General features: G+C 61.8%; 1 protein-coding gene across 2 annotated transcripts in view; it reads left to right on the top strand.

Annotated features, from left to right (window-relative positions):
- Positions 1-4439: 4439 nt before the first annotated feature.
- Positions 4440-9912, top strand: part of ZFYVE28 (zinc finger FYVE-type containing 28) — a 35561-nt gene continuing 30088 nt past the window's right edge. For both annotated transcript variants that reach the window (XM_036326964.1, XM_036326965.1), the window contains exon 1: positions 4440-4703. In XM_036326964.1, coding sequence (XP_036182857.1) covers positions 4665-4703 — 39 coding nt within the window. In that variant the 5' untranslated portion in view covers positions 4440-4664. The remainder of the gene's footprint in view (positions 4704-9912) is intronic.

Raw genomic sequence — 9912 nt, 5'->3', positions numbered from 1 at the left:
CCTCTCCCTTCCACTCTCCCTAAAAATCAGTGGAGAGAGATCCTCTGGTGAGGGTTACAAAAAATACACCTTTGGGTTGGAAATAGGTGTCAACACTGCCGGCCTTCAGCACGTGGCTTTACTTACTTTATGTTTTTGTAATCCTCACCCCAGGACGTGTCCACTGATTTCAGAGGGAGGGAGACAAGCACCGGTCCGCTGCCTCCTGTACGCACCCCGACCACAGGTCCAACCGGGTGTGCCCTGGCCGGGAATCGAACCCGAAACCTCTTAGCGTCGGGGATGACGTGCCAGCGGGCCAAGCCACACGGGCCAGGGCTCAGCTTTATTTTCATGGTGTGAGACCGGCCATGTGGGCAGTGGGACTTCGTTCCCACGCTGACGGCCTTTTTTGGTATCGACTTTTCACTTCACGAATCAGGACGTGACTACCTCAGATGCAAGGACACTCCGGGGTGGGCTGGGCCGACGGCACTTCCCTTTTCTTAGCAAATCCGTCACAGACAGAAACGAGAGTGACATTTACTCGCCACGGACGAGTGCAGCACCCTCACGCACCAGAGACGCTTCGTTCGCAGGGATCCCAAATGCGCCTTAATTAAAACAGATTCTGTTCCTGCTTTTAATTCTGATGAAAGCGCGTCTCCCAGGGGCTGCTGCCAAGTCATGCTCTGACGGCTTGTGCTTCAAGCACAGGCCCATGCGGCTGTTTTGCTGGTTGTTTTTCAAGCTACGCTCTCCCTTTCCTCCCAAGGAAACAAAACCCGGGTTTCTCGTTGAGCCCTTTCCAGACGCCCTGGCAGCGGCGAGAGAAGAAGCGACAGGGTCTGAGATGTAGGGAACGTCTCTGCGTAAGGGAGGGGCATGCCCTTCTCTTCTTTCCCTCCTGCTGCCTGGACCCAGGAGGTGATGGCAGGAGCTTAGGCAGCCATTCTGCACTGGGAGGCAACATGTAAGGACAGCAGGAGAGCACGCTGGAAGGGCCCAGGTCCCTGAGGAGGCCTGGGAGCTGCCGTACCTCCCAGGATCGCCTCCCTCTGGGTCTCCTTTATGGAAACATGAATAATCTTATTTAGGCCCCAATGATGCTGCATTTTTCTTCCCTGCAGCCGAAACCAGTCCTAAGGGACACGCCCACTGCCCTGAGGTCGGCCTTCACCCCCGGCAGCTTCAAACTGGGCGGAGAGTCTGAGCAGCAGCAACCACCCCGCCTTGGAGTCAGTCCCCGACAGACCCACAGGGCACAGTCCACCACGTGTCTGCCCGAGTCTCACCCGGACAAGGTGTCTGGGGGAGGAGCAGGTTTTAGGGGGCAGACGGAGAGCGCAGTGGGACACGCTGGGTTTCAGGGGATCTGTCACACACTAACTGGCAAAGAGCAGGCCGAGGGGCTTGGCTCCCGGGGCCAGGCTCAGGCTGCAGGCGGGAGTGTGGGCAGGTGGGGAAATGGTTGTTTGCGAAATATGACGCAGGAAGGCGCCCGAAATGATGGGGATGCTTCCCAGCACTAAGTCTGGAGGCTCTCGTGTGAGAAGGTGGGAGAGCCAGAGGAGGCTCAGCCGAGGAGACAGAAGAGCCGCAGGGAGCGGCTGAGACTGTGATGATGGGTGATCCGGCCAGGAGCATGTGTCTGGGAGGGGAGCACTCACTCAGCGGGCCACCTGCTGCCCGGCTGAGCTCTGGTCGCCGGACTTAGAGCACCGAGGTCAGGGGTGACTGAGGGACGGCCTCGGAGGAGGGGCTGGTGGGACTCTGGTTGGAGTGGTGGGTTCAGGAGAGGAGAGGCTGACGGAGCCAGAGAGGAGGCAACTCCAGCGGGTGGTACGCTTAGGGGAGCCGCGGCTGGGTGGCAGCTGGAGGCCAGAGGGGGAGTCAGGCAGGTTCTCAGAAACGGACGTTGGTGACCTTCAGTACACAGAGAGGAAGAGGAGGGGACAGATCTGTCGCCTCCTGTACTCACCCCAACCAGAGGTCCAGCCGGCACGCACCCTGACCACGAATCGAACCCGAAACCTTTCAGTGTACTTGGGAGGCCGGCACTGACTTCAGCGGAACAGAGGGGCCGGGGGGCCGGCACCATCCGGGCACCCCGACCCTGTGCCAGGGCAACAGGAGCAGCGGAGGGCACATTCTCTCCCGGGCAGGCGCCACTCCCCTCTCCGGCTCCTAAACCAGCCCCTTTCAGAGCAGCCGGAGGGGGCGCTGGGTGGGGGCAGGGAAAGCCCGGGCTTTGGGGAGGCAGCGCCCTGGATACCCTCTCCCGGCCAGAGTGTGGCAACCTCTCCGTGCCTCAGTTTCCCCAGCTGACGGTGGGAATTTAAAGCGAGCCCCCATACCTGTTTTTAGCGTCTGCTCAGCACATGATAGGTTCTCAGATTTTGGTGACTTTTGATGGGTCCAAATTGGGGCACCGTTGGGAGGGGAAATAGTGAATATTGTGGGGGGGGGGGCTAGTGAATACAGGGGAATTATCCTTTTCTTCCTTTACCAGGTGCACCAGTTAATAGTGCGGATTTTTTTCACTAGTTACACATATGTTGATATATATGTGATTTGATATGTATGCTATTTTGTGGTATTGACAGCAAGCTTCAAAACTTCATATGTCAAATTTTCTGAAGGTGTTAACATCATAGGTATTTTTATGCTTAAAAATGTCGAATTTTGTGCCAAAAAAAAGAGCATTTGTGGGAAGTTTTAATTCGTTACTTTATTTTGAAGAAAAGTGCTGCTGAAAGTGATCGTATACTTCGGGAAGCTTATGGTGAACATGCTCCATCTCAAGATACCTGTGATCGCTGGTTTAAACGCTTTAAACGTGATGATTTCGATGAGAAAGACAAAGAACGTCCAGGTCAACCAAAAAGTTTGAAGACCAACAATAACAAGCATTACTGGATGAAGATGCAGGTCAAATTCAAAAACATCTTGCAGAAAGATTAACCGTTGCTCAGCAAACAATTTCTGATCGTTTACAAGCAATGGGAAAGATTTTAAAGGAAGGAAAATGGGTGCCACATCAACTGAACGAAAGACAAATGGAAAACTGAAAAGTCATCAGTAAAATGTCGTTTCAACGGCACGAAAGAAAGTCTTTTTTGCATCGAATTGTGACTGGTGATGAAAAGTGGATTTATTTTGAGAATCCCAAATGCACAAAATCACGGTTGATCCAGGTCAACCATCAATATCGGCTGTAAGGCCAAATCGCTTCGGAAAGAAGGCAATTCTCTGTGTTTGGTGGGATCATAAAGGTGTATTATGAGCTTCTAAAACCAGGTGAAATCATTAATACTGATTGCTATTGACAACAAATAATCAATTTGAGCCACACTTTGATCGTGAAATGACCAGAATGGGCCAGAAGACACGGCAAAGGAATTTTGCTTCATGATGACGCACCACCACACACTTCAAAACCAGATAAAGACACGTTAACAGATCTTGCCTGGGAAGTATGAACCCACCCGCCGTGTTCACCAGACCTTGCTCCCGCAGATGACCACTTGTTCCGATCGATGGCACACGCACTTTCTGAGCAGCACTTCAACACGTACGAAGACGTGGAAAATTTGGTCTCTGAATGGTTTGCCTCAAAACAAGAAAATTTCTATCGGGACGGTATCCACAAATTACCTGAAAGATGGGGGAAATGTGTAGCTAGCGATGGACATTACTTTGCATAAAGCACTTTTGATATTTCTCATGAAATTATCGTGTTTTCTTTGATTACAAAATCCGCACTATTAACCGGTACACCTGGTAAGTCCTGTTTATTGGGGCGATTAAAAAAAAAGGGCGCCGTTAACTTTAGTCAAGGAGCCGGGAAGTCCAAAAAGGTGGTGACCGAAAGCAAGGAGGCGGGAAGCACGGACGGGGGAACTGCCCGCAGGTGGTGGGGCGGTGCGGGTGCTGGAACGGCCTCGCCCCTCCACTACGGCCCCGCCTCTCCGCCTCGGTACCTGCCTGCGGGCGGCTCCACGGCGCTCTCGCACCTTCTTTCTCGCCTCCACCCGCCGCCACCGGGGCTGCCCGGTACAGAGGGCGCGAAGGGACCCGCAGTTTCGGTGGCTGCCCCACTTCGCTCCTGCTCCGATGGGATTCTGCAAGCGCCCGAGCGTCTGTCGTGGGCGGAGGAAGGGCGTGCCGGTTGGGTGTCGTCGCCTAGCAACCAGCATCACGCTCCGGCGCCGTGGCGAGAAGACTACAACCCCCAGAATGCCTAGCGCCCGCGGCACGGCAGAGGACAGGGCCCCGCCCCTGCGATGCCCGACGGGACTTGTAGTTTCCAGGCCCCGCTAGACGCCCGGGCTGCCCCCGGGCGGGGAGCGCGCCTCGGGCGGGGCGCGGCGCGGCTTGCGGATTGGGCGGCCTGGACCGCGGGCGGCGGGCAGGGGGCTCACGGGCCTCGGCGCATGTGCGGCGCGGGCGGCGGGGGCCGGCGGAGGCGCGGGTGTCAGTGAGCGGCGAGGCGCTGGCGCCCCGAGCCGCGTCAGCCGGTCGCCCGCCGCGGTCTGCGGGTCCGCGCCGCGCGCTGCTGGCGGAGCATCTCCCGGCTGCGCACCTGCCCGGCGCCCCCCGGCGCCCTGGGACCGCCGCCGCCGCCGGGCCCGGGCGCCTCGCCGTGGAGGGAGGGCCGCCGGGCGGGCCGGGCCGGCGCGGCGATGATGCACAGGTTCCGAAAGTGGCTGTACAAACCCAAGGTGAGCGGCCCCGTCCCGCCGCCCGCGCAGACCTCCCGCACTCCGCCCAGCACTGACGTCGCCCTCCCCCGCGGTGGGTCCGGGTTCCAGCCCAGCGAGCGGCTGTGTCCAGGAAGGGCGCCCAGCCCCGTGCGCGACGGACCCGCCCGCGCTCACCCTCGGCCTGGGTGCGCCCCCGCCCGCGCCCAGGGCGGCCCCTTTCCCACGCCATCCGTGTCCGCTTGCACGTCGCGCCGCCCCCCCGCCCCAGACCGCAGCGGACCCCTGCTCCTGAGTCCTGCACCCGTGACTCCTCATTCCCCACCCCCTCCCCCCATTCTGGGCTTGGGAGGTACTTCTCGACCTTTCTCCGCATCCCGGGGCAGACCCGTCCACTTCCCCCGGGTTCTGGAGGGAACCCCGTTTCCTCTCCCCGGGCCCTGTGTCCAGAGCGGGTTTCCATCCACTGTCTTGGCCCTGCCTTCCAGAGCCGGGGCCGGTCCACACCTCGGCCAGCGGCGCCCCCACCCGTGCCCGGCGCCCACCCGCGCGCTCCCCCATCTCCCGGCGCGGCGTCCCTCCTCGGCGCGGGGTCAGTCCGGTCTGGGCGGCGCGCCCCGAGCCTCAGCGGCTGCGCCAGTCGCACTGCGGGCCCTGTGTCCCCACCACCCTCCCGCCTGGGCTCGTGTCTGCTGAGGCCAGAGCATCCGGGCGCAGGGTCCTAGTGGCACCCTCTGTGTCCGGGGCCCGCGAAGCGGGAGGGCCCCCAGGCGCCCAGGTCTTGGTTGGGGGGTGGTGGCTCAGGTGGGGTCACCGGTGACCAAAGGGCGCCTTGGACATCCGAGGTCGAATGTCGCTGCTGGACCCAGGGGACTCACCGCTCCTCCCAGGGGAACCACTTCCCAGCCCCCGCCCCCCCTCCGGGTGGCGTTTCCTTAAATCGGTGCCCTCCTGGTGCCCCGAGTGGGGCGGCAGCAGGTCCCTCAGGAGGACAGGCGCTGGAGGCTGTGGGCCGCGAGCTCAGGGACCTGAGGGCTCCAGGCCTTTGGAGGGAAGAGTCCTCCCAGTGTGTGTTGGTTTGGGGCTCAGGGTGCCTGGGGCCCTGCCTTGGGCCCCTGGTTTCTGGCCCTTGCCTGCCTGGAGCAGCAGCACTGCCCTCCTGCCACATAGCCCTACTGAGGGGTGGTGGCGGCTGCACGGGACCCTGGCTTCTGGCGCTGAGTGTGGTTTGGGGCCTCACTGCCCTTGGCTCCCTTCTGCGGTCCCTCTTACCCAGCCCCCCAGGCCTCAGCCCCCACAAGGCCTCAGCCCCCCAGGCCTCAGCCCCCACAAGGCCTCAGCCCCCCAGGCCTCAGCCCCCCAGGCCTCAGACCCCCAGACCTCAGCCCCCCAGGCCTCACCCCCCAGGCACCAGACCCCCAGACCTCAGCCCCCCAGGCCTCAGCACCCCCAGGCCTCAGCCCCCCAGGCCTCACCCCCCAGGCCTCACCCCCCAGGCCTCAGACCCCCAGACCTCAGCCCCCCAGGCCTCAGCCCCCCAGGCCTCAGCCCCCAGGCCTCAGCCCCCAGGAGGCTCGCCCTGCCTGCTGTCACTGTAGGTTGCCAGGGAAGGTGGCAGGCAGCCACTGCACGGGAACCGCTTCTGTCTGTGTGACTTCTGTCCCGAGTAAAGGAAAAACGAAGTCTGCTTGTCAAAGGTCATGGGTGGGGGGGCAGCACTGCATGTTCAGTGACAAATGGCAGGGCCAAGGGATATTCTCCCAGGTCAGGTAACGCTGGTGTCTCAGAAACGCTTTGTCAGGGGTCTGGGCCGGCGCCTCGGTCCTGGCAGGGCTGGAAGAGCCTCGCGGCCAGGGCCGCCCGCCTCCCGGGCTCTGCTGTAGGAGGGAGAAGGGATGGTGGGGCCGGTGTCCTCCGCTGGGTAATGCCGGGCCCTGCCTGTGTCATTCAGGGCGTCTGTAAAAGTGGAGAAGGATGCTGCCCCGTCGTTGAGCGTGTGCCCAGAGCTGAGGATGGAGTCCCTACGTTTCCCTCTGCGGCGGGCGCTGCCCCTGCAAGGCCAGCTCCGGGCCTGACCCGGCACGGGTAGGGGTGGTGAGTTACCAGCCCTGGCGACGGGGCCCCAAGATGTGTGCTCAGGGGTCGGAGGGGGTGGTGTTCGTTCTGATCCTCGCCTTTTCCTGCCTTTTCCTCCCTGTCATCTCGTCATACTGTCTAATTCTTGTCGCTGACCCCTGGGCTCCGGACGCATCTGCACCCCGCATCTCTGTGTCCTGCGTGGCATTTGCGGGCAGCGGTGCCCCGTGTGCAGCCCGAGGCTGGGCAGTCCCTTATTTGAGATCTGTCTTTGGACTTAAATGTCTTGATTGTTTTGAGGCGTGGGGTATGTTAGGTCACCCCAGCCAGCTTTTCATTCTTTACACCACAGCTCAGCCCTTTGCCCGGCATTGTGAGTTGAGTTTTATGCTCCCCCTCCTACCTAATTTACCATATTTCGGCACAAGTCAGCACCCTGCCAGGCTGCCTGGGAAGGTTCCGGGCCTGGCATGGTTGACGTGTTCAATGTGAGCGGTGGGAGGATGTGTCTGGGGGAGGCGGTGGCCTGCGATAGGACTGTTTTTGCTTTTGTGTTGAGATGCACATACAATCCCAACTGCATTCTTGACTGAACCCCAGCTCTGTGTGCGGCGGAACACTGAGCTGCTTGTTTGCGGCTGCAGGGGAAGTGCCCCGGGACCAGAAACACTCGTCCTTGTCGCTCCGAGAAGCGTTGGGAAGTGCTTTCAGCTGCTCCTGACGCTGGATCATTTTTGTGTCTGAGTCATTAGTAACTACCTGAGTTGAGTAGAAAATAAATCTGATGTAGGTGCAGTAGTTTCACATTAAAATGCCATTGGCTGCCCGGCCGGCGTGGCTCCGTGGTTGAGCATCGTCCTACGAACCAGGAGGTCAGGGTTTGATTCCTGGTCAGGGCACAGGCCGGGGTTGTGGGCTCTTTCCTGAGCTGGGGCGTGTAGGGAGGCAGCCCATCAGCGATTCTCTCTCATCACTGATGTTTCTATCTCTCCCTCTCCCTCTCCCGTCCTCTGTGAAACCAATTTAAAACATGTTTTCAGATGCCCTCTGCACTCTCCCATTTCCATGTACCTGCTTGAAGGCCGTCTTTTAAACTCCGGGGTGGCTTTCCTTCATGCAAAGCATGAGGGACTGTCTCCTCTGGACTGACGCGGCCTGGAGAAGGTGTGTGGGAGGGGGCATTCCTGGCCACCAGCGGGAGGTGTCAGTGATGGCCCAGGATGACTTTGTGTTTTCCGTCTTTGAGGAAGAATTGCCCAGATGGACGGGGGCCTCCACGGGCTGGGTGACGGCCCCCCTGGGCCAGAGCCCGGGGCCTGGGGTGTCCGTGTTCACTCCTAGCCGGCGGCGACGCTGACGAAGGCTGAGTGCCCGCAGCGCTGAGGCCACCCTCGTAGGACCTCCCTGCTGTCTGCGTGAGCTGCTGGAGAGCCAGGCTTCCGGAAAGCCGGGCTCAGCCTGTGCCGGGCCAGTCCTGCTGCCAGCAGGTGCCTGGCACAGAGCGGGCTGGGAAGTTCTGGGAAGGATGCTGGGCAGCGCTGAGTCAGGGCAGGCGAGGCGGGCCGCAGGCTCCGCTCTGTCCTCAACTCCGAAGGGACCGGCCCCTCCCTCCCCCCTGCCGGGTCTGCTCCCCCCCACCCCGCCCTCCCCAGGCTTCCTCCAGACGCACAGCAGTGCCCGGCTGTGGGCAGCGGGAGGCCTGAGGTCTGGGGAGCGACTCAGCGGGCGCTCGCTCACTGCCCAGGCTTCATGGATCCCTGCGGGCGGGGCAGAGCCGGGCAGAGCGGCGTCCGCAGGGAGGGCGAGCTGCAGAGGAGAGCGCGGGCATCGCCGTCATCACTGTCCCCGCTGGGCGCTGGGCGCTGGGCGCGAGCTTGGCAGAGCAGCGAGCTGACGGGAAGTCAGGGCCGAGGTCTGAAGCCTCACCTAATGGCTCCAGCGTCCGTGCCCCCCCCCCCCCCCCGAACGGGAGCTGTGAGGTCACTCAGATGCTCAGCCCTCTCCAGCCTCGGGGACGCCCAGAGCAGCACATGCGCTTGTTGGCAACGTGTGGATGCCCATCCCAGAGCCCGCGGTGGCAGTGCTGGTGGCGCAGTTCTCCCGAGGGGTGCTGTGTGTCCCCCGCGTGCTGTGTCCCCCATGTGCTGTGTGCCCCGTGTGCTGTGTGCCCCCGTGTGCTGTGTGTCCCCGTGTGCTATGTCCCCCGTGTGCTGTGTGCCCCCCTGTGTCCCCCCGTGTGCTGTGCCCCCGCGTGCTGTGTCCCCCGTGTGCTGTGTCCCCCCGTGTGCTGTGTGCCCGCATGCTGTGTCCCCCGTGTGCTGTGTCCCCCGCGTGCTGTGTCCCCCCGTGTGCTGTGTGCCCCCTGTGCTGTGTCCCCCCTGTGCTGTGTCCCCCCTGTGCTGTGTGCCCCCTGTGCTGTGTCCCCCCGTGTGCTGTGTCCCCCCTGTGCTGTGTCCCCCCTGTGCTGTGTGCCCCCTGTGCTGTGTGCCCCCGCGAGTCCTGCTCTGTGACAGAGCACCGGGGGCGCTGTGAGGCCGTGTTCTTGTTCTTTATCGGTGAAGGGATCACACGTGTGTCCTTATCCCCTCGTTGCCCCTCTACCCCCCGTGGGGCTGTGTTTTATTGTCCTGCCTGCCACCTGCCGGGGCTTCAGGTCTGAGCAGAGGGCAGCGTACAGGGCAGCAGGGGCGTCCTTGCAGGCCTCAGTGTCCCTGTCTGTCAGGTGGGGGTGGCGGGCCTACGTGTGGAGTTAGGTGGGCAGTAGCGGCCTGACTATCTAAGGGCCGCCATCATGGCCGGGTGGGGGGGCGCGGGGGGCGCACGGCAGGAAAGAGGCGCGGGCTTCTCCCAGAACCCCACACTGGTCTTCTGGGCCCCAGAGGCCAGCATCGCTCCAGCTGTCACCTGAGAGTGGGCGTGTCCAGCAGGTGCAGCCCCACCACCAAAAGGGGGGGTGATCAGTTTCAGGAAACACCCTCAGCACGCGAGGGGCCCGTCACGAGCTGCCAGTAGGAGTGGCAATGCCCCCTGTGCCCTCACTGCCCCTGGGCATGCGCCTCCCACGTGGGCAGCAGTGGGGACACCATGTCAGGCCCGGCCCCAGAACCTCTCAAGCCGTCTTCCTGTGGCCGTGGCCATGGCCTGTGACCTGTGA

This window comes from Myotis myotis, unplaced genomic scaffold, assembly GCF_014108235.1.
Source record: "Myotis myotis isolate mMyoMyo1 unplaced genomic scaffold, mMyoMyo1.p scaffold_m19_p_1, whole genome shotgun sequence".
In the NCBI taxonomy this organism is placed as follows: Eukaryota; Metazoa; Chordata; class Mammalia; order Chiroptera; family Vespertilionidae; genus Myotis; species Myotis myotis.
The sequence above is the reverse complement of the archived record's forward strand: the minus strand, read 5'-3'. Positions and strand labels throughout refer to the sequence as shown.